Consider the following 25,042-nt stretch of genomic DNA (forward strand, 5'->3'; position numbering starts at 1 on the left):
TGTTTTTCATCAGCTTCGTATTAAAACATTGATGACTGAGATGGCTGCGATGGGAACGGAAGAGGTAAGTTGTTTGTGTTGATAAACATGGCTGCTGTTAAACTTTCATTATTTTGGCAACACATACAAAATAAACATGACAATTTAACAAGAGAAGTATGTCTGCAAATGACTACTGTTGCCTGATTTCCTTCACCTGAATATTAATTGAAATTTGACTGAGTTGCAACTTGGCTGGATTTTTTTAAAAGACATTCATTTCTTGTTGTCTGATTCTTCTCTGTGCTTATTAAACTAGCTTGGTAGACACAGCGTGTACAACTTATTTGCAACCCTGTTGTTACTCCCTTCGTTGCTCCTGCAAGTCGGTTTGAAAAGCTGTCACAACCTTGGAAATAAGGTTAACTGGTGTTGAGATTGCTTGAAGCTTTAAGCTACACTGTAAATTGACATAAAAGATCACCAAGCTTAAATAGTGATCCTGCTTGTAGGCTGTTTTGCCTCTGAGTCAGGTCTATCTATAAAGGCATAGTGTTTATTTTAAATGGATAACGGAAAAGGTACTATTACTTGCAGATCTTTCCTCCCATCTAAGATGTAAGCAGTTGTTGCTGCTCCATTGTCGTAGTTTTTATTATTATTATTGTCATGCCTTTTCCCCTTTTTTCTTTTGCTAACAAAAGCTGTGCTGCCACATTTCTTTTCTCCCCCTCCCTCCCTTCCTTTTAGTTAAGCTGCAGGAGACTAACATAGTAGCCTCATTGGAGCTTTTTGATTAGCCTATGCCCAATCAGTAAAAGCAGGCAGTCTACAAGACATATAAAGGGAAAAAACAAACGTAGATATGAATTCTTCACTTTTAACAAGGAGGTTCTGGGAAAGGAGGAACCCTGTGGAGCTGAGCTGAGCTGAACTGACTGATCCCATGTCTGCCAATCGTCAGCAGTTCATGTACATCCTAATGGCTCTGCTGTGTTTCTCATGAATAAGCTTTCATGCCTCCTTGCTTCACTGCACAAAGGCTTCGCCATTTCAAAGATCACATTCACTCACATGGCATGTACTATCATGCAGACTGTCTACTGATCTCCATATTTAGGTATTAAGCAGAGGGGGCACAGAGACAGTCTTCCTATATTAGGTGCATGGTCTACATGTGCATGTTTTCCTCCCAGTTAAAGGCAGATCCTGCAGTATCCTGTCTTTTTTTGCATATACTTGACTCCAGAGGCTTGTGCACTGGATCGGCATCAACTGTTGCTCTTTGATGTTATGAGAACATAAAGAAGCCTATTGGATGAGGCTAATGCCCCTCATATTCCTGCATTGACCAACCAGATACCAAGAGTCATAACATTAGTGTTCCTATTTTTCAGAACGTCAGATGCAAAGAGGTTTTGCAAGTCGCTTCTAGTGTGAGAGAATTGGCCGTCTGCAGGGATGTTGTCCAAGAGATGCCTGGATGTTTTACTATCCTGTGGGAGGCTTCTCTCATATCCCCTCATGGGAAGCTAGAGCTGACAGATGGGAGCTCACCCCAGGGAGCTCCCTGGGTTTAACCTATTGTGCCACCGGGGACTCCTATGCAAAAACATAGTGCCTCTTAATGCTATTAAGTAGCTAGCTTATAGCTAGCTACTGCAATACCTTTTAATGTGACAGCCACTACCATGGCAGCCTTCCTTACATGTAGTAAAATTATTTTGTCCCACTCTTGTAGATCAGTTCAGATCGTTGATTCCCAAAGAGTCTTAATGGCCATTGGCCTTTGTCTTGGCCATCTTTATCCTTTTATTTTTGTTTCTTTTCCTATCCTCGTTTCCAGCCCCATCTCTTTGCTCCACCCAAGTCATGTTGTGTTCATGGAAAGCCAGGTGCACTTAAGTGTCATATCTCTTGAAGCAGAAGTGTTTCCATATATTCATGAGATTTGTGCTGTATTTGCAGGGCAGGCTGACTGCAAGCACTGTTGGCCAGATTGTTGGACTCCAGTCTGATGAGATCAAGCAGATTGTATCAGAATATGCCGAAAAGGTAAGTGATTGTTGCTTCTTCTTGTTTTCAGCCTTCCATGCTCCAACAGTTGCCTGTGTAGTCTTCAGCCTTCTGGCCCTCTGCTTTCTAGCTTCCATTAAAAAAAATAATTAGACATTATAGTGGTGCCCGGGTGGCGAAGTGCGTTAAAAAGCACTGAGCTGGAGACCGAAAGGTCCCAGGTTCAAACCCCGGGAGTGGTGTGAGCGGCTGCTGTTAGCTCCAGCTCCTGCCAACCTAGCAGTTCGAAAACATGCCAATGTGAGTAGATCAATAGGTACAGCTCCAGCAGGAAGGTAACAGCACTCCATGCAGTCATGCCAGCCACATGACATTGGAGGTGTCTACAGACAACGCTGGCTCTTAGGCTTAGAAATGGAGATGAGCACCAACCCTCAGAGTCAGACATGACTGGATTTTACCTATAGTGGTGATGCTAGTTGGTGAGAGACTTCCATGAAAGGAGAAATTTGCTTTGAACACTGAGTTAATCCACACTTCCTACTGGTGGAAAGACTTATTTCATCCATTGAGAACTTTAATTCCAGAGAGTTCACCTCTTTGGAAGAATTAGGGAGGGGGAGTCTTGCCAGTTTCCAGTCTTACCTGCAAGCCACAGCATCTTCTTGACTTGTCTCCCTACAGTCAAAAACATTGGAAGATGATGCTGGGGACTGCAAGCAAAGATGGGCATTTGTATATTTACTCTCTCCCCCCCCCCTTTTTTTTATGTGTACATGTTGTTTCTGTGCCTGTGTGGTTGTGAAATGATAGGAACCATGAAAAGGCTTTGCATGCTGCTAATTAAAGAATTAGGTAGAGGAGAAATCAGCAGTGCTCTTCATTTGAAAAAGGCCTTTGGTATCTGTTATAAAGAAATACCATTTACTTTTTAACAACAAGTATTTTCACAGTAGTAATTCATACATGGTGTTATGTTGGGTTTTATTTAGATGGAATCCATTTTTCTGTTCTTCATTCCTTCTCTTTATTTTTCTTCCCTTTGATCTTTCTTCTACTTATATATTTTAGCAATCTGGTTCAGGCTTTTTAAATTTAATTTTAGGCTGGTATAATGGATTTTCTGACAGTGTGTGTAATGAACATTGCTGGAAATGGGGAACTGGAGGATTGAGTCCTTGAACACAAGAGTTGATACACAGTTGTCACTCCATTACACATCTTAAATTCATAGACATCAATCTTTCATGTACTTAATGTTGAATCTAAAGAGCACTGCAAAATGTAGCATGTCGAACTGATAGAGAGTGATTATGTAAGTCGCTTTGATAATGTAAACCACTTGTGAGTTTCCTCTGGGAGAGATAAAGTGGGGTATAAATAAACATAGTCATCATCATCATTCTGGGTGTTTTACAATACTGGCAGGCTAAATGCAGCCCTGTGTTCACATCCTACCATCCAAGTCCATTTCTGTGGCATGTAAAACACATCCATACCTCAATTTTCTAGCAAAAAGGAGTGATTACCTGTTAGAAACCTTGAGTAACAATGATTTGTCTTTTCAACATGTCATATTCTTCTCTTTAAAATAAAAAACCTGTTTTTCAAAATAGGATATACTGTAAATATCCAAGTTCTAGTCTTGTGACTTTAAAAAAAAAATAGTTTTCCTGTGTAATGTCTAGATGACTCCAGGGGGAGAAAAGGTGCAGCTTTCTACATTTTTAGCCAGTGGGGACAGGAAATGTGCTGAGCGTGCTTTGAAAATCTCATTTTCAAAATGCTTTGTGGTGAAAAGATGGAGAGCTGTATGCTTTGGTGACTGACTCCCATCGAAAGAGACAAGATGTAAACATTTTAAAAACCCTGGTCAGAAGAATATAGCCAATCTTGGGAAATATTTAGCTCTCTGAATTTCCAGAAAGCTCACCTAGCATGGCCACTGTTAAAGGATTGTGGGAATTTTTATTCCAAAAACATATGAAGGAGCAAAAGTTCCCTGTGGGAACTGTCAGACAGAGTACTATCCTTAGCTCTCTTTTTTTGTATGAGGCTTTCCACCAGATTAAAAGGCACTTTGGAGATTGGACTAGCAACTATCCTGATAAGTCTGATAGAACAATGATCTGTTTGTGTGCTCTTCCCTCCCCAGCAATCAGAACTTTCTGCAGAAGAGCGCCCGGAAAGACTTGGAGCTGCACAACATCACAAAAGGAAAGTGGCATCACTTAGCAAGAAGATCTTACAGAAAACCAAACAACTGGAAGACGTATGCTCTTTAAAAAACATCTTTTGTTTTAAAAGATTTCTACTCTGAACCTCAAGAAAAACTAGCTGATAACGTAGAAATCCATTCAGGAGAATCAAAATGTGAAAAGTCTGTGTGCTAATAAGCATTGCTTTAGAGCAGGGGTCCCCAAACTTTTTAAACAGGGGGCCAGTTCACAATCCTTCGGACCGTTGGAGGGCCGGACTATGGTTGGCCACTGAGCACTAATAATAAATAAATAAATAAATAAATAAACAACAACAACAATAATAAAAAGAGGGTTGGCAGAGACCCTTTGGGCCATTGAGTCCAATCCCCTTCTGCCTTTGTGCACCAAAAGCACAAGCACAGCACCCCTGACAGAAGGCCACCCAGCTTCAATGTTAATAATAATAATAATGAGGGTTGGAAGAGACCCCTTCTGCCTCTGTGCACCAAAAGCACAAGCAAAGCATCCCTGACAGATGGCCACCCAGCCTCAATGTTAATAATAATGATAATAATAATAATACAGGGTTTTGGAACACAATACTCCTGACCTCACAATCATGTTAAAAAACAAAGTATAGATTGTCGATGTTGCAATCCCAGGTGACAGCAGGATTGAGGAGAAACAACTGGAAAAGCTGACACGATATGAAGATTTGAAGATCGAATTACAAAGACTCTGGCACAAGCCAGTCAAGGTGGTCCCAGTGGTGATCGGCACACTGGGTGCAGTGCCTAAAGGCCTTGGCCTGCACTTAAACACAATTGGCGCTACAAAATTACCAGCTGCCAGCTGCAGAAGGCCACCTTACTGGGATCTGCGCGCATTATTCGCCGATACATCACACAGTCCTACACACTTGGGAAGTGTCCGACATGTGATCCAGTTCAACAGCCAGCAGTGTGTCTGCTGTGGACTCATCTTGTTGTGTTTCTAATAATAATAATAATAATAATAATAATAATAGGTTGTAAGAGAAGAAGAGACCTCTTGGGTCATTTAGCCCAACCCCCTTCTGCCCTTGTGCTGTGGGGGCCAGATAAATGGCTTTGATGGGCCGCATCCGGCCCCTGGGCCTTAGTTTGGGGACCCCTGCTTCAGAGGATTGATACAGTCCTGTACATAAATAGAATTGTGCTATTTCCTATGGTAGCTTTTACCATTCCCTATGTAACTTCACCTTCAGAAGCCCAAACTCTATTACTAAATACTCAATTGATGTTGTTCTTTTGCTTTTTTTACTGCAATGATAGAAGTATGGAAACTGAATGAAAATTTTAAAGTGAGAAAAAGTTCTTCAGGGGGCATTGCTCTTAACTCCGACCCTGGATACAAGCCATAGTATGTGTTTCAATTTCATGTGCCTATGATTATTAAAATGTTAAGAATAAATCCAAACTTGTGTGTGTGTGTGTGCGCACGCGCACGTGTGCTCACATATGTGTGTGAACCTTTGCTGTGTGACTAAAAGATCTGATGAAACAAATTTGAGATGATACAACTTGACTTTCTGCCTCTTTTTCTTCTTTTTGATAAAAGTTGCAGGTTAAATGTGCTGACTTGCAAACAGCATGTAGCGAAGCCAAGAAGACACTAAGTGAGGTAAAGATTTATTCTGTTCCCTTCTCCCACATCCTTCTAATGAGAGTGTGTGAACTGGAAAAAGACTGGAAAGGCTCATTTAAAATGTCTGTTTACACACAAGCAAATAACAGGAGCTTCACTGTCACTAGTTAAGGAGGTTTTAGTCGCTTACTGTCAACTACTTTAAGCCTGTTATCGAAGTTGAATCCCTTTGATCAAATATGTCTAGCTTGCCATATTCTGGAATTCCCTAGGCGATTTGATTGCCAGTACTTCCTTTCTTTTTTTGGTGTAGACCCCTGAAAAATACAATTCTTACACTTTTCCTCCTCTTACGAGTCCATGATTTCAGCAGGGAAATTATTTCCATGTTCTTGTCTTACTATGTAGTCTTGTAAAGCTCTTCCCAAAGGTAAGCCTCAGTGAATTCAATGGGACTTACTTTTTGGTAAGTAGATACAACATTGCAGTTTTAGTAATTTCCTAAATAATAATATCTGGACCAATGGTCTGCAGTGACACTGGGTCTGATGTTCCTAGTCCAGCTACTGCAAAATATCACTACATCCTAACTTTCAGACTGAACAAAAAGGTGACTGTAATGTATAAATTGCTGCAGTCGATGGAGTGTATTGCCTTGCATTCACTACCTTGTGTTACCTGTGACAAGCAGCTTGTGTTACCTGTGACAAGTCCAAACTATGTTTGGACTGACATCTAAGTACATTGAAACCGTCTGTATCCATGGGAAATACATTCCTGACTGGATTGTGCTTACATAAAACTGTAGTTACAATCAAATACCATTACATTATCTCACTTCCGGTCCCATTGATGTTTACTGGGCTAGCTGATTCAGCATATAATGTATCACAGACGGCCAATTATCTCACACCAGAAATGACTTGCAGTTTCTTAAGTCGCTCCTGACACGACAAAAACTTAATTACAGAAATGTTTTCTGCAGAAATCAGTGTCGCGTGTTCTTCCTGTTGCATCCTTTCTAGACTTTTAGATTCTAAACCAATATATAATGTGAGATAGACTTTTCATGTTGCAGTGCAGCCCTGAAGAAAAAATGGGCTATAACTAAATTGTTTCAGCATTTTTCACTTGCAAAAATTGTTGTTTTTATGATCCACTTGATCAGAGAAGGACTTGAGAAGAAAGCATTTTGCCAGGCTGAGATAAGGTTAAGTCCTCTTGTGCCAACGTTGAAGCCTCTTAGTAGGTCGTGTGAGCCATTATTAATACATCTTTTAAGAAAAAAACTGGCAATATATTTAGGAGTGTAAAGTTCCTATATGAAAAGGAGGCTAGATGTGCTATTAGTTTTTAATAAAACTATACCAAGCTTAAGAAGATTTTGCTTTCAGGTTTAATTGGGTTTTTTAAAAATTCTCAAAGTGATTACAACTTGTGTTATTAATTTCATCTCTTTAGGCTAAGACTTATAGTGAAAAATTGGACAAGGAGCTAGCAGCCTTAGAAATAGTGGAATCCCAAGCAGACTCAAAGTAGGTGCTTTTCACTTCCATTAATTCTCTAGTTTTGGCCTATTTTCTAGGCCAAATGATTCCTTGCTTTTGTGTTTCTGTCTCCCCTCCCATGTCATTAACATGGAGCATTTTGGCTTCCTTGACCATGGTCTACTCTTCCAAGAGGATGGACTACTGGCAAGCGATGGGGTGCATCTCACACAAGTAGGAAAACATCTTTTTGCACACAGACTCACAAACCTCATCAGGCGCACTTTAAACTAGATCCACTGGGGGAGGGGAACAACAGCCTGGCGAACACTATATTACCCACGACCACAGGGAACCGCCGAAAGGCTAAACGGAGGGCTGCACAAACACAGCAAGGACCAAGTACAGAGAGCACAATAATCCCAAATAAACAGTTCGAGGGGAGGTCACAGGGGCTTACATGTCTTTACACTAATGCTCAGAGCATGGGAAATAAGCAAGACGAACTCCAACTCCTAGCACAGCACCACACATACGATGTCATAGGCATCACTGAAACCTGGTGGGATGACTCCCATCACTGGAATTTAACCATTGAGGGCTATAACCTCTTTCACAGAAATAGAACAAAGGGGAGAGGAGGGGGAGTAGCTTTATATGTCAAAAACAGTTACGTTGCAGAAGAAATGCAAGACTGTAATCCGGGAAACCAGCTTGAAAGCATCTGGATAAGAATCAAGGGAACCGGGACTCAAAAAGATCTTGTCGTGGGTGTCTACTACAGACCTCCGAGTCAGGATGAAGGACTTGATGAAGCCTTCGGTCAACAGCTGACCAAACAGGCACAAAGAAGAGATATAGTAGTCATGGGCGATTTCAATTATCCCGATATCTGCTGGAAAACAAACTCAGCCAAGAGTACAAAGTCCAACAAATTCCTCACTTGCCTTGCAGATAATTTTATGGTCCAGAAGGTAGAAGAGGCAACAAGGGGATCAGCAACTCTTGATCTAATCTTAACAAATGTGGAAGACCTGATCAATACAGTTGAAGTGGTTGGATCCTTAGGGGCAAGTGACCATGTGCTCCTGCAGTTTGCAATACAAAGGAATGCTGAAACTAAGACAAGTCAAACACGCATTCTGGACTTTAAGAGAGCTGACTTCCAAAAAATGAAGGAATTACTGAGCGGCATTCCATGGACGCCGATATTAAAAAACAAGGGAGTTAAGGATGGATGGGAGTTTTTCAAAAGTGAAATACTCAAGGCGCAAATGCAAACAGTGCCAACAAAGAAGAAAAATAAGACAAGTGCAAAGAAGCCAGAATGGATGTCCAAAGAACTACTAACTGAGCTAAAGCTCAAAAGTGACATGCACAAGAAGTGGAAAAGGGGAGAAATCACCAAAGAAGAATTCAAACGTATAGCCAACACCTGTAGGGAAAAGGTTTGCAAGGCTAAAGCGCAATATGAGCTCAGGCTTGCCAGGGACATAAAAAACAACAAAAAAGGCTTTTTTGCTTACGTTGGTAGAAAAAGGAAGAAAAAGGAGGCGATAGGGCCATTGCAAGGAGAAGATGGGGTGATGGCGACAGGGAACAGGGAAAAGGCAGAACTACTTAATGCCTTCTTTGCCTCGGTCTTCTCAGAAAAAGAAAGCCATCTTCAACCTCAGCAACACGGAATGGACGAAGGATTGGGGGAAATCCAACCCCAAATAGGGAAACAAGTTGTCCAGGAACACTTGGCCTCTCTAAACGAATTCAAGTCCCCAGGGCCAGATCAGCTACACCCAAGAGTACTGAAGGAACTAGCGGAAGTTATTTCAGAACCACTGGCAATTATCTTCGAGAGTTCTTGGAGAACGGGAGAAGTCCCAGCAGATTGGAGGAGGGCGAATGTGGTCCCTATCTTCAAGAAGGGAAAAAAGAACGACCCAAACAATTACCGTCCGGTCAGCCTCACATCAATACCAGGCAAAATTCTGGAAAAGATCATTAAGGAAGTGGTCTGCGAACACTTAGAAACAAATGCGGTCATTGCTAATAGTCAACACGGATTTACCAAAAACAAGTCATGCCAGACTAATCTGATCTCTTTTTTCGATAGAGTTACGAGTTGGGTCGATACAGGGAATGCTGTGGATGTAGCCTACCTGGATTTCAGTAAGGCCTTCGACAAAGTCCCCCACGACCTTCTGGCAAACAAACTAGTAAAATGTGGGCTAGACAAAACTACGGTTAGGTGGATCTGTAATTGGCTAAGCGAACGAACCCAAAGGGTGCTCACCAATGCGTCGTCTTCATCATGGAAAGAAGTGACAAGTGGAGTGCCGCAGGGCTCCGTCCTGGGCCCGGTTCTGTTCAACATCTTTATTAACGACTTAGACGAAGGGTTAGAAGGCACGATCATCAAGTTTGCAGACGACACAAAACTGGGAGGGATAGCTAACACTCCAGAAGACAGGAGCAGAATTCAAAACGATCTTGACAGACTAGAAAGATGGGCCAAAACTAACAAAATGAAGTTCAACAGGACAAATGCAAGATACTTCACTTCGGCAGAAAAAATGGAAATCAAAGATACAGAATGGGGGACGCCTGGCTTGACAGCAGTGTGTGCGAAAAAGACCTTGGAGTCCTCGTGGACAACAAGTTAAACATGAGCCAACAATGTGATGCGGCTGCTAAAAAAGCCAATGGGATTCTGGCCTGCATCAATAGGGGAATAGCGTCTAGATCCAGGGAAGTTATGCTCCCCCTCTATTCTGCCTTGGTCAGACCACACCTGGAATACTGTGTCCAATTTTGGGCACCACAGTTGAAGGGAGATGTTGACAAGCTGGAAAGCGTCCAGAGGAGGGCGACTAAAATGATTAAGGGTCTGGAGAACAAGCCCTATGAGGAGCGGCTTAAAGAGCTGGGCATGTTTAGCCTGCAAAAGAGAAGGCTGAGAGGAGACATGATAGCCATGTACAAATATGTGAAGGGAAGTCATAGGGAAGAGGGAGCAAGCTTGTTTTCTGCTGCCCTGCAGACTAGGACACGGAACAATGGCTTCAAACTACAGGAAAGGAGATTCCACCTGAACATCAGGAAGAACTTCCTCACTGTGAGAGCTGTTCGACAGTGGAACTCTCTCCCCGGGGCCGTGGTGGAGGCTCCTTCCTTGGAGGCTTTTAAGCAGAGGCTGGATGGCCATCTGTCGGGGGTGCTTTGAATGCGATTTCCTGCTTCTTGGCAGGGGGTTGGACTGGATGGCCCATGTGGTCTCTTCCAACTCTACTATTCTATGATTCTATGATTCTATGATTTGTGAAACCACACCTTCATAGATAGCCTCAAAGAAAAGCTGGAGTACCTGAGCCCAGTTATTTTGCCTTTTATTGAGTCATTTGAATTGTATGTTTAATATAAATGGAAATGTTATTTGTTTCATTTTCCCCTCTGATTTTTTTAGAATTCATTTTTACTCCTCAAGGGTTTTTAGTGTTTCTTTGTTTGTTCATTTGATTTATATCCCTCCCTTTCTGCCAATGGGACTCAAAGTAAATATCTTTACTTAGTGTATTGCAGAAGCTTCGGGCACTGGTGGCAATGAATGAGAACCTCAAAAGTCAAGAGCAAGAATTTAGAGCACACTGTAGGGTAAGTTTTAAAATGTTAAGTTGTTTCTGTATAGAGTTCAAGAAAGTTACTTTTTGGATCACAAGACCTGTCATTCTCCAAGTTTAGGATTAGGGAAGTTGTAGCCCCAAAAGGTAACTAGCTCTGGCTCTCCATTTGCACAGAACTTCATTTGATGATCCAGATGGGCTCAAATTATTCTTGATACCTATTGGGTGTGTCAAATTTGTGACATCATGACTGTAGAAAAGCAACCTCTTTGGGGTCAAGTTCTATGTTAAAGAATTGGCACTCTTTGCTTTTAAAATTTCAGTTGCATAAGTCACGTGGATTGTGTGTTTTTGGTGTCTGTTCCAGTGAGCCCAAGTTCACTCTCTGATATTTGACAACCAAGTTAGAAGGTAACCCCTAGGATTCCCTTGGGATTTCCAGCCAGTGTAGACAATACCCAACTAATTGAGCTCATGGCATGACTCATTACACTATATAATACGATTTTTGTCCCTGGGTTATAAATGTCATTTCCTAATTAGTTCTGTCATAAAAACATGGAAAAAATTTATTAAAATGCAAACACTTTGTTTTTGCGGGACACCTGCAGCACATTTTGCTATAGTTTTTCAGTGACTATCTCGTAGAATCTCAACCAATTCAACATAATTTGTGTCAGCCACAAAAACAAAGTTTCTGGATTATAACAACTATTTTCAAAGTAAGTACCACACAATTGAACAGGAAAAAACACTTTCAAACCAGAAACAGAAAATTTTTCAAATTTTGTTACATAGCATTATAAGGCAGGTACAACTGGAGTAAGCACTTTGGAGTAAAAGCCACTAGCCATGGAATGTTTGACACTTGCATGGACAGCCTCTCAGGATTTACAAAGCTTACAATGGAAAGAGGAAACTTCCTTTTGCTTCTTGGAGAAGAATCAGGATATAAATAAAAATTCAGTATGGAACTTCCAACATCACTTTCCCAAAGAAATGTGTGATTCAGATTTAAATCTTAATCAGTTTATGCTGTGCAGATGATATGCTAGGCTCCTCACAAAAAAACTTTTCATCCCAAACAGGTACTAGCTCAAAGGTAAGGAAAAGATAAATGCCATGCCATGAAATGGAAAAAAAAAACACAAGTTGAACTTTCACTCCTTTTAGCTTAATATTTTTGGGATGGTGATTGCATATTATTGGAAAACAGTGTTCATTATGCAATAGGTGGATGTATTGTACTGAAAGTTTATTCTGCCAAAAAGTTCCTTTGAAATGGAGTGGAGTCTGGTATTAGAGCATCTCTCATCATATTTGTAACTTGGACCCTTAGCGGTGCTTACATTTTGTAATCACTGTAAGCTTTCCAGCATTTTTAAAACGGACACTTCCACCTCCCTTTTTCCAGATTCATTTCCATAAGAAATAAGCATAAACACCATCCTAACTATAAGACACAGGGAAAGGAACTCTCTGCTTTGCATAATGCAAAAATATTTACCTTTCTCCAGTGCACATGTTGTGTGTCTGCTTTTTTCTAATGCGTATCTTAAGAAATATATTTCTGACTTCTATTTCTGTAAAGAGCTCTATGGTTTTTAATGAAAATAAACAATTATTGTTTTGTCCTTGTTCTTCAAGGAAGAGATGGCACGCCTCCAGCAAAATATTGAAAGTTTAAAAGCAGAAGCATCTGAAGATGGAGAAGAAAAGGTATGCAGAGACCACTTGAGTGTTCATATTAAGTAATCCCGTGACATCATTAATTTTCTTCCCCAGTTAGTATTGTAAAAAATGCTTGCAACTTTCTCATGTAGGAATTCACAGATAACCCATCCCGAACATGTGGCCATCCAACTTCTTTTTTAAAATAACAGAAATGAAAATTCACCTTCTCCCTTGGTGGTCCAGTCTATTATAAATCTTCTGTTATTGACACATGGTTCTCGCTTCTGGGGAAGATTCTACAAAGCTTCTTCATGTAGGTGCAAAAAGGTCTAAAGCCAGTGTTGACTCAGCATAAGAGTGAGGGCATGCTGAGCAGACTGTGAATCTGTGAAATTCAAAATGGTGTTATTTTCTTAACATGTCCCTGAAATGCACATGGTGAAGATGGTAGTGGGAGAACTGGGTTAATCCTGAAATTATCAGTGGGGAAAATTGTTAAAGAAGGGGGAATACATGCATCAGAAGAGATGTTTATTAATATAACCGATCACTATTTTCTATTTTTTCATTGCAGGCCCAGCAGGGCAAGGGTCTGTTTTTATCTCCTACTCCCATAAGAGAGCCCTTTAGCTCAAGGAGGCAAATTCTTTTCTGGTGCAGTGTCTGTGTATTTTCAGAAAACAAGTAAAAGAAAATACATAATGTATGTTACTACCAATTATGTAGTATGTCTGCACTGGGACATTGGTTCTTAAACATGGATCTCCAGATATTGGGCTTCACTTCCCAAAAGAAATCAGCTAGCCCCATAACCACTGATTGGTATTCCAAGAGTCACTGCTCAAATACTTCTCTAGGGCCAAGATTGTGAATTGCTGCATGAGGATCTTTCAGTTGTTTCATGGAACTCTGGAGACATGCATCAAAAATTGAGAGGGGATGCATGAAGACTTTAAAGAACATTGCTCAGTTCAAACATGCATCCAAGGCTCTTATTTTCTCTGCTTATAAACCACTTCCCTTTTAGTTTTCTTGTTCAGCAGTAGCTGCCATCTGTTGCAGTATTGCTATGATCCAATCCAGAATTACACCTCTTCAGACCTTGATTTTAAATTCTGATTTGGAGGAGAAACAGCAGTGATAGTTTACAGAATTATATTTCATTAGTCTTGTGCTTGTTTCATTTTTTCCCATAAGAAAAAAAGAATTCCAAAGGAAAGCATAAGTAAAACACAGAAATTTAACATGAAGATGGAAAACTGTTGCAATCATTGGTTTTTATTGGGGTTTGAGTTCATAGGTTTGGATCAGAAATTAATAAGATTTTTTTTGTAATATCTCCAATATTAGGAACCTGCAAAAATTATAGACCAGCAATACAAAACTGAGAGAGAGAAACTGCAGAAGATCAGACTACTTTTGGTGAGTTAGAGTTGGGAAAGGGGCTTGCTAAACATTTTCCTTGACTTGTACAATGTAATTTTGGTTAATGTGCAAATGTCAGCTTTTGTTGTAATGAATGTTTCAAAGCATTAAATATCAGTTCCAAACAGTGACAGGAAATTGTTACCTTTTGTACCAGAGGGTGCATTACAGCTATTGATTTTGTTATTGAGTTGTTGTTTTTTAATGTATAATTTTTTTCTTTTAAAAAAGTTTTTGTTTTGTTTTTAACTCCCTTCAGGCCCGACGCAATAGAGAAATAGCCATTTTACAACGCAAGATTGATGAGGTACCCAGTAGAGCTGAGTTAACACAGTACCAGAAGAGATTTATTGAACTTTACGGTCAGGGTATGTATATCAGACAGGAGTATATTCCTCACAGCTAAGCGCTATAAAGCTGTGGAGCATGACGACTGCATCTTGCTAATGGTGCTGTATTGATGGTTCTTTAACATTCACATCATATGCCTCTACATTCCCTTGCGGTTTGAAAGTATGATGCTTTAGAATCTGAATGTGCGTTTACTAGGTTATGCCACTTAAATACACAATCTGTATTTAAGAACTGCTTTGTAAAGCTAACCGAATCATACCTTGAAATCAGATCTGGCCATGGTGCCACAAACTCTGATTACATCCCATTTGGATTATTGCAACATAGTCTATGTAGAGTGGTCATTGGAAAATTTTTGGAAACCATAGTAGATTCAAAGGGCTGTGGTTGATTACAAAGAATGCATAATCCTGTGAAACAGCTTCACTATTTAATGGTTCTTTCCGGGCACAATTTGAAGGGTTGATTGTTGCCTATGAAGACTTAAAATGCAAACCCTTTTACCTTTTTGACACCTATATCTTTGCTTCATAAACTATGGATCCTGATCTCAAATTGGGCCCCCTTAGATCAGTGGTTCTCAACCTGTGGGTCCCCAGATGGTTTGATCTTCAAATCCTAGAAATCTAAACAGCTGATAAACTGGCTGGGATTTCTGTGAGTCGTAGGCCAAAACACCTGGGAACCCAAAGGTTGAGAACCACTGCCTTAGATGAACGTTGGGGTTCTGAAAAAATTGGCAACTGTAAAAGTTTTATGAACATCACTTTGTGGCTGGTTTAGACATTTACACTAATCTTATCATTCAGTGTTTACAGTGGACTCTGCAAAAGGTGCATCAGCTGTCCTTCATAAAAAGGAAAACCAGCTTGTTCAGCAAGCCTTGCAAATGCTGATTTGTTATCAGTAAATGTTTGATTTTTAATCTATTTTTATCATGCAAAAATTTCTCAGACCAAAAAGGGTCACAAGTGCATAACTCAAAGCCATTTCCAAGGTTGGAAATTCCCTCCTACAAGAAAGAAATAGCAATCAATATTGTGAATACAACAAATTTATGTTTCATTGTATATTATTCTTTGTTGCATCCTTTATAAGTTGTGGAAACAAGTATATGTTTGTGATCACTTTATTATTGTAATAGTGGATTATTGTTTTGCATGAATTTTTAAAGTCATGAAGTGTGTAAAGTTGTTTGATTTTGTCTTAAAGCCTTAAGTTGGAAGTGGATAAGCATTGGCCTTCCAGATGGTTTTGAACTAGAATTCCTGTACCACTTTACAATTATTCATGCAAGGAGTAGATTTCTGAATTTTGGAAGTCCAAAATATCTGCAGAGCCTTACGTTGTCCACCTGGCTTAAATTTAGGAGACTCAAAACTTCGTTTATTTCAAGTCAAATGGGTCAAATATTTTGGAGTGTAAAACTATTAATTATTTGTAGAGCATAAATTGCACTATTATAGCAGTTTTGATTTCATCTTTCTGGACATATTTTTATTTATTTTTCTCCTTTGCCCACATACCTTAACCCATTTCCTACTAGTGTTGTGCATTTGTATGGAATTGCTGTTCGTTTTGTTTAGTTTCATTCGTTTTGTCTCATTTTCATATTTGTCCCTGTCTCCAAAAACAGGGCGCCTATACAAATAGAATTTTGTCTCGCTTACAGAAAAACAAACATTTTTGTGCCATTGGTGGCAATGGGAGGGCTTCCGATGCTTGCCCCCTGCTCAGATTTAGGGCTAGAGGGATGAAAATCACCACACACGGAGGGCATTTCGATCCTAATTAGCCCACCAACTGTGTCCCTGACCCTTCCAAGTGAAGAGGGATATTGACTAGTTAAAGCATGTAACAGGTCGAAAGCACAGTGAAAACTTCCTACAGCCATTTTAAAATGCCTTCCACAGAAAACCAGACCCAAAAGGTCTTTGTAGAAATCAACAGAGGGAGGACCATCCTAGCCTTATCTGGAAGGGAATTAAAAAATCTGGAGAATTAATGCAGTTTGACACCATTTCAACTGCTATGACTCAGTGATATAGCTTAATGGGAATTGTAGTTTAATGAGGCATCAGCACTCTTTCAAAAGGAAAGGCTAATAACATTGCAAAACTGCAAGTCCCAAGATTCCCTATTATTGAGACATGGTAGTTAAAGTGATGTCAAACCACTTTATTTCCAAGTGTAGATGCACCCTCAGAAACAGCCACTGAGAAAAGTCCCTCTCAGAACCCCAACCTCTCAGAATCTGAGTAGGCTCAATTTTTTTTTTTCATGTCAGGAGCGACTTGAGAAACCCCATGTCCCTTCTGGTGTGAGAGAATTGGCCGTCTGCAAGGAGGTTGGCCAGGGGGTGCCTGGATGTTTGGTGTTTTACCATCCTTGTGGGAGGCTTCTCTCATGTCCCCGCATGGGGAGCTATAGCTTCCTGGATTCGAACTGCTGACCTATCGGTCTGCAGTCCTTCCGGAACAACAGTTTAACCCACCAGGGGCTTCTAGTAAGGTCAAATGGAGAGAATACAATATTTCAAGATCTTGGTTGTCATTTTTTTTAAATCACATTTGTTTGAATGTCCATCGTTCCTGCTACACCACAAGCCTAAACATTTTGTTAGTTGTTATTGTATCCAGGAGTAATGTGTCCTTTCCATTGGTGTCGTCCCCTCCCCCCCCCCAAATCTGCTGTGTGTATGCACTTGCATGCACATGCTGGTGCTGTATTGGCAGCCAAAAGACGAATAATATATGAGTTTTATCATTCTGCCTCTTCAGGTTTTTCATTCCCTTTAATGGCTGTAAAAAGTGTTCTGTGTCAGAAAGTGTATTACCTCTCTTTAGACTGGAACCACCACCGTATCACAGCCCTAGCCATGCTTAATGTAGTGAATTGATGATTTAGGAGGATTCTAGTCCCCCCCCCCCTCCACCTGATCTATGCTAAACGAGCATTGCAAATCATTTAGAATAACCCTTTTTGCTTTACAAGCGGAGATTCTGTCGCCTTCAATAAATTTATGAGAGCTACAATTCACAGCATGTTGATTTTATGTTAAGATACATTGCTGGCTCTTGTAGATTGTCTGAGTGCTTGGGAGTGTATTTTTCCCCGCTTTAACATTTTTATAACAGGTTGAAAACTTCAAAGAACCTTGGCAAAAATTGTATTTGCTGGGTTTTGGCTGGGATCCAAGGAGGCTCATGCATTACTTTCATACAACTGAAGGATGTTTGCCATTTGTCCCCATTCATACAGATTGCCACCCCAGAGGGTTCCCCAAATCTCAGGAATGGTTCTACAAGAAGAGCAGGACTAGGGGCTATATGTAGGAAGATGAGTCAAAAATTATTATGTATATCTAGAAAACCTAGTTCTTACCTATTATACTTAAGTCTGTTAAGATGTCTTTACCCATAGTTCACAAAAGAAGGATAGAATATAAATGAAATCCAATACAGGGAGAAAGAAGAGTTATAAGTTATAGGTTTCTGGTCCTAATCCATATCTCACCATCATCACAGCTAGTTTTGTAGGGGAAGGGTATAGCATGCAATCCAGCTCCAGATTTCCCATTCCAAATATAATGAGTCTTTTAATGACAGGATTTCATGCTTGATATTGAATCATTTGGCCATTCAGATGCTGGATTGCAACTCCCAGCAGCCCTAGCCAGCACAGCCAATGGGAGCTTCAGCCCACCAACATCTGGAGGGCTGGCTAGTTCTCTACTCATATTACAATGTTCAAGTTGGCTGATTCATTTCATTATTCAGTTCCTTTTAATAATATTGAAATGAAGTTGTATTATGAATTGCCTGTGGAATGGGTGGAATGTCAGTGCTAAAATCAAAATAGGATTTTTTGAGATTAAGATTTTGATGTTGTGAAAGCTAAAGGGTATACAAATAACATTATTTGGTAAGAAGTAGTATTGATGAATGAGCCTCTTTCAAAAAAAGAAAGATACTGAACCTGTAACCTTAATTGTAGCAGACAAGTTTCCATTGCAATGAGTAAATATTTTGCACTCAAAATTTGTCAGATCCTTAATGAAGCTGGTTTTCAGTCAACATTCCAGTCCAGAAATATTTTCATTTTAGTAGTATATAAACCAGGAATCACATTCATTTAAAATAAACTGTTTAAATTTGCTGGGTTCTGCAATTGATGTGTATGTGTAAATATAATGATACTATAGTAATAAGTTGCTGTGCTCAACTGTTTGCAGTATCAACAACTCACAAGGAAACAAAGCAGTTCTTTACCCTGTATAATACCCTGGATGATAAGAAGGTATATTTGGAAAAAGAGGTGAGCTGCTTTTCCTATATCTGAGTTTGAACCCAAAGCAAATCTTTCTGATGTAATAAGTTGCTATATGATTGTTATTGACAGCTGAGCATGGATTTGAATCTGGGTCTCCCACTAGTCCAACACTGAAAATATCATGCTAGCTCTCTATATTATTATTTTTATTATTACCCCACAAACGGGACTCAAAGTGGCTATCTGTTTACCTTGAAGCAAGCCCCATTGTACTCAAATCTGCATAAAAGATGTGCATAAAATGATCCCCTCCCAGTGCTCAGAAAAATGTCTGTTTTTCACAGTTCATTAAACAAAAATCTTATCTCACTTTCAAATCCAATTTCTAGTCCTTGAGTTTTGAAGATAGATCTGGAGTGTGAATTCAGTATTTAGCTATATATTTAGTAATCTGTAGTGGATCTGGAAAACAGCTTTCTGTTCTCACTGCCTGCCATGCTGTGTGTTGATAAGCAAAAGAGAATAGTTATGCTATGTAATTTGTACATTAAGGATTTTAATAGCAGAATAATAACAACAATTTTATTTTTGTACCCCGCCTCCATCTCCTCCATCATAGTTAAAATATACACATACTAAGTACATTGACAATAGCACAAAACAGAATAAAACCACAACATTATAACAAAATATAAAAGCAACCATTGAACCAACCAATGAACCTAAAATAACAAATCAGTTCCTGGGCACGGTGAGAGGTGCAAATCAATTTTGAGGGTAGGGCTGATGGATAAAGTGTAAATCAGACAGCAGAATTAAGGATGGAGGGCAATGTAAAATGGAGCATAATATCTTTGGATAGAGAATAGTAGTAAAGTGCAAAGATGAGATTTTATGTTCTGGTTGGGGCCAAGTTGTCTGTGGGATTGTCTAATCAAAAGCACAGCAGAAAATAGAGAATATCTTTTGGTTGTTTTCTCTCCCCCCCCCCCCCCCTCGTATGTAAAGAGATTCTTAGTTTGGGATGAGTACTTCTGACCCATAGGCAGGAGGGGCCAATGCTTTCTGGGGTCAGTTGACCTTTCTTATTGACTTCATTGGTCTGAAAGCCCTGGAAATAAAACTCTTCCCTCTGATGCATCAGCTTTGTTGAGTTACAGAAGTGAAGTACTGAGTTTTTAGTGGAACCAGCTTAATTCTGCACAAAGGCTCCTGGAAGCACTGTTTGAGATTGGGAAAGGAAAACATTTCTCAGAGATACCAGAAAGTCCATTCAGTGATCAGTAGTACAGTAGACTATCCGTTGACCGACACCAATGGAGATTGATAGATGCCAGATAAATGTAGTTTCTGATTGCTTGAGAATTACTATTGAAAATAGGCCTAACTAATACTATGCTCCATACTATAAACTGTTTTGACTTGATATTAATATTGTAATATAGTAATTAAAAGGAAGGACAAACTTAATGTAACACAGTTTTACTGTGTTATAAAAACCGCTTTTAAAAATTTAAATTATTTTCCTGTTGACTTCTTTTGCCGGTTGCTTGATAGTTCCAGTTGTTTGAGTTCTGGTTAACTGAGAGTCTTCTGTATTATGTTTGCTTTGAACTTTTCAAATCTTTCAAGCTGTTTGGCTAAATAGAAAAAAACTGAATTTATTGTTATACAAATGCATACAGTGTAAACATTCAGCAGAATGCTTAAATCTTGTGTCTTTTGAAAGAAAAAAGTAGAGATAAATTCTTAGATTTTTTTTTTTTTCGTGTCAGGAGCTACCTGAGAAATTGCAAGTCACTTCTGGTGTGGGAGAATTGGCTGTCTGCAATGTTTCACTATAAATTTGGCTGTCACTTCCTAATTAATGCCACCCAGTGGGTCTTGGGTGCTTTTAGAAAACTTATCCAACACGTGACTCTATTTCATTGCAATTTGATGATGGTAAATATGTGTGAATATGTTATCATGTTGTCAATCCTATTGTTTGAAAAAAATTACATTTTTGAAAAGGAAAGTCTAACAAAAAATGCTTCTGTCTTTTACAGGTTAACTTGTTGAATTCAATTCATGACAATTTCCAACAGTAAGTCGTCTTTCTCTTTTTCCATGAAGCTACTATCCTTATGTCCCAGCTTAGCCATTTCACTTCTTTATATTTTAATTTAGGAAACAGTTGTGTGCCTTTTAAATACTATTTGAAATGGCTGTAAAGATTTTATACAGGCCACATATTTCATACTATGACACTCTTGGCTCTTAAATTATTTATGTTAACACTTTTTAGACCCCCCCCCCCCTTTTGTAACACTGTGACACTATTGTGCTGCTTGCAGTTTTCAGTTCTGTGTTTGGCACACAAAGCCAAGTCTGAATTAAATATAAGTAGACGGTTGAAATCTGGATTCCACTGGGATTTGGAATGCATGCATTCTGCCTTTTTTGGCTTTTTGGGGGACATTTCTTTATGTCTCAGAAACTAACCTCTCTGAACTTGGAGGCATCCTTCTCAAGGACCCAAGACATTGCTTCAACATAGAGACCCGTGTAAGCTTATTTAGAAGTTTACCTTGTTGAAGGGAGCAGTTTTTGCATATATAGGGTAATGTTGTTTGTTAATTCTAATACCAATATTTTAAGGAGGGCAACCTGCATCGTAGCAATAATTCTGGAAGTCTGTTCATTATCGACCATGATTTCCAATGTTTAATGAGGTGTTTCTTAAATAATGGGTAGGTTTGGCAGATAATTGCACAGGAGAGTAGATGGGAATCTTTCCTTCCCTTAGTAACCTCATTAAACTGTTAATTGTAGAAGGAAAAGACACTGGATAAATATAATGCTCTCCATCTTCTCCTGCCTCCAGCCCATATCCTTTTGGTCTGTGTCTTGTCAGTAATTTCAAGCAAAATTGGATCTCCAGGGTTTATCTAGAAAGGCATCCATTGCAGCTTAAAAACTTCAAGTGTGAATGTTTCTTCCTTTGCTTAGTATTCTCTCTTGCTTGGTGTCCATTCTTTCAGAGCCATGGCTTCTTCTGGTGCCCGAGATCAGTTTCTCCGGCAGATGGAACAGATTGTAGAAGGGATTAAACAGAATCGGATGAAGGTTAGTTAGCTGCTCTGAGTCCCCACGGGGAAAAAGGCTGGGTATAAATAAAGTTGATAACAATAATATCATTTCCTTTTTTCCCGTTGCAATAAAAGAAGGGAGGTCCAGGGGAGGGGGTTGATAAAGTTTATATAAAGACTTCAATGCTGTCCTTAATCCGTAGAATAATGTTCAGTTTTACTGATCATCTAGTACAGTGGTTCTCAACCTTCCTAATGCCGTGACCCCTTAATAAAGTTCCTCATGTTGTGGTGACCCCCAACCATAAAATTATTTTCGTTGTTTCTTCATGACTGCCATTTTACTACTGTTATGAATTGTAATGTAAATTCTGATATGCAGGATGTATTTTCAATCACTGGACCAAATTTGGCACAAATACCCAATATTCCCAAATTTGAATACTGGTGGGATTGGGAAGGGATTGATTTTGTCATTTGGGAGTTGTAGTTGCTGGGATTTATAGTTAATCTACAATCAAAGAGCATTCTGAAATCCACCAACAATGGAATTGAACCAAACTTGGCACACAGAACTCCCATGACCAACAGAAAATACTGGAAGTGTTTGGTGGACATTGACTTTGAGTTTGGGAGTTGTAGTTCACCTACATCGAGAGAGCACTGTGGACTCAAATAATGATGGATCTGGACCAAACTTGGCACGAATATTCAATATGCCCAAATGTGAACCTGGTGGATTTTGGGGGAAATATACCTTGACATTTGGGAGTTGTAGTTTCTGGGATTTATAGTTCACCTACAATCAAGAGCCCCACCAACAATAGAAGTGGGCCAAAGGTCAGGCGGAGAGATCTTCAGACTTCTTTACCAAAGGCATCGCTTAAGACCATCAGAAATGTGTTTTCTGATTATCTTCGGCAACCCCTTTGAAGCCCCCTTGCGACCCCCTCCCCCAGGGGTCCTGACCCCAGGTTGAGAAACACTGATCTAGTAGATGCTTTTTGTTCCTTGTACCTCTACACTATATGAACGTAACACGAGATTGTGGCAATTCAAATAGGACTACATTGTTAAAATAAGTGGCTGGCCATCCTTCCAAAGATAATTCATAAATCTAGGTGATGCTGTAGTTGAAGCTGCCCCATTTTGAATCAGACCCTTAGCTAGTTCATTAATGTCAAATCTACATTATGTTTTCATAGATTTATCCGGTATTATCTCCAAGGGGAAAGTGTCTCCCATCCAAAAACTATCCAGGCATGACCCCTCTTAGCGTAAATGGTTTACGAGAAGGAATGTCAAGTTACTATGAATCTATGTATTTATTACAGTAATCTACTGAGTACAAATACGTGAGGGGAAGTCATAGAGAGGAGGGAGCAAGCCTGTTTTCTGCTGCCCTGCAGACTAGGACGCGGAACAATGGCTTCAAACTACAGGAAAGGAAATTCCACCTGAACATTAGGAAGAACTTCCTGACTGTGAGAGCTGTTCAGCAGTGGAACTCTCTGCCCTGGACAGTGGTGGAGGCTCCTTCTTTGGAGACTTTTAAGCAGAGGTTGGATGGCCATCTGTCGGGGATGCTTTGAATGAGATTTTCCTGCTTCTTGCAGGGGGTTGGACTGGATGGCCTATGAGGTCTTTTCCAACTCTACGATTCTGTGATTCTAAGTACAGTAATAAGTAGCTGGCTACATACATAACAAGTATGTTAGAAGTAATTTACCTGTGCAGTCTCATACCTGGAAACAGATGCATTGGTATGCGTCATCCACATGTTCTCTTGCTAAATCACATGTGCAGTTATTTTCCTAAATATTTTCATTGTCAAATATTCCTTCAAATTTCACTTTTAGCCTGCTTGCCATTTACATTTTGTCCCTTGGAGAAAGTAATTTGTGATCCTATCTTAGATATTTGGAGGCAGCTACTGTGCATTGCAATAATATTTTTAACTCTTGGATTTTCTTTTTCAACAGATGGAGAAGAAGAAGCAAGAAAATAAAATGAGGAGGGACCAATTAAATGACGAATATCTGGAGTTACTTGAGAAACAGAGGCTTTATTTTAAAACAGTGAAAGAATTTAAAGAGGTAAAAAGGGAGAAGGGACATAGAGGTCTGGAGATAGAATATTTAGATTCTATTAGGATTAAAGTTATTCTAATTCATTAGGGGGTTGCGTGATGGTGGTTGGAGTGTGGAGGGAAGGGTGTGTTGTTTTTGTGATGTGTGCTGTGGAAGGCATTTAATTTCGTTGTGCAATATTACGACGACGATAAAGCTATTCTATTCTAATAGAGAGATTTTATTCCAAATGTTATCCCATCCTACATAATGCACATAGCGGTTTACTATGCAGGATTTTGGGAAGTCCCCTCATTCCCCCCTCTTCTTACATTTTGAGCATTTAGGTTATGTTGTAAATTGGTGGTTCTTAACCTATGGGTACCCAGATGTTTTGACCTTCAATTCCCAGAAATCCTAACAGCTGATAAACTGGCCGGGATTTCTGGGAGTTGTAGGACAAAGCACGTGAGGACCCACAGGTTGAGAACCACTGTTGTAAATGGATAGAAACACTTGATAGTTGAAAATATGGCCTGGGTGTGTGTCTGTATATTTGTTTGTTTGTCTAGCATGCGAAAGACCTATGGTCTAAGCATTAAATAAATTTGGATTTGGGCGGGGCGGGGCTATTCAGTCTGCATTAGATTCACTGAGGATTGTTTTGTGTTTTCTGGGTTGGATGGCCATGTTCCAGAAGTATTTTCTCCTGATCTTTTGCTCACATCTATGACAGGCATCCTCAGAGGTTGTGAGGTCTGTTGGAAACTAAGCAAGAGGGGGTTTATATATTTGTGAAATACCCAGGGTGGGAGAAAGACATCTTGTCTGCCTGAGGCAAGTGTCTATGTTGCAATTGGCCAGCTTGATTAGCATTGAATGGCCTTGCAGCTTCAAAGCCTGGTTGCTTCTGGTCTGAGGGAATCCTTTGTTGGAAGATGTTAGCTGGCCCTGATTGTTTCTTGTCTGGAATTTCTGAATTCCTGTTTTCTGAATGTAATGAGATTCTTGGGGTTGCCATAAGTTGACTATGGACTGGAAGGCACATTCATATGCAAACCAAACCCCGGTTATCATCTGAGTGCATAGGCCTCATCCAACTGGGGTTTGGTTTGCATACCTCGCAACCTCTGAGGATGCCTGCCATAGATGTGGGCGAAACATCAGGAGAAAATACTTCTGGAACATGGCAATACAGCCTGGAAAACACACAACAACCCTGTGATTCCGGCCATGAAAGCCTTTGACAAC

At 39.8% G+C, this 25,042-nt stretch overlaps 1 protein-coding gene across 2 annotated transcripts in view; it reads left to right on the top strand.

Annotated features, from left to right (window-relative positions):
* Positions 1-25,042, top strand: part of ccdc93 (coiled-coil domain containing 93) — a 44,499-nt gene that overhangs the window by 18,897 nt on the left and 560 nt on the right. For both annotated transcript variants that reach the window (XM_008109686.3, XM_003214890.4), the window contains 13 exons: positions 14-64; positions 1,948-2,034; positions 4,151-4,267; positions 5,796-5,858; positions 7,284-7,357; positions 10,876-10,957; positions 12,574-12,645; positions 13,951-14,022; positions 14,285-14,393; positions 18,614-18,696; positions 20,700-20,737; positions 21,675-21,759; positions 23,705-23,818. In XM_008109686.3, the coding sequence (XP_008107893.2) occupies positions 14-64; positions 1,948-2,034; positions 4,151-4,267; positions 5,796-5,858; positions 7,284-7,357; positions 10,876-10,957; positions 12,574-12,645; positions 13,951-14,022; positions 14,285-14,393; positions 18,614-18,696; positions 20,700-20,737; positions 21,675-21,759; positions 23,705-23,818 (1,047 nt within the window). The remainder of the gene's footprint in view (positions 1-13; positions 65-1,947; positions 2,035-4,150; positions 4,268-5,795; positions 5,859-7,283; positions 7,358-10,875; positions 10,958-12,573; positions 12,646-13,950; positions 14,023-14,284; positions 14,394-18,613; positions 18,697-20,699; positions 20,738-21,674; positions 21,760-23,704; positions 23,819-25,042) is intronic.

This window comes from Anolis carolinensis, chromosome 1 (genome assembly GCF_035594765.1).
Source record: "Anolis carolinensis isolate JA03-04 chromosome 1, rAnoCar3.1.pri, whole genome shotgun sequence".
Lineage (NCBI taxonomy): Eukaryota > Metazoa > Chordata > Lepidosauria > Squamata > Dactyloidae > Anolis > Anolis carolinensis.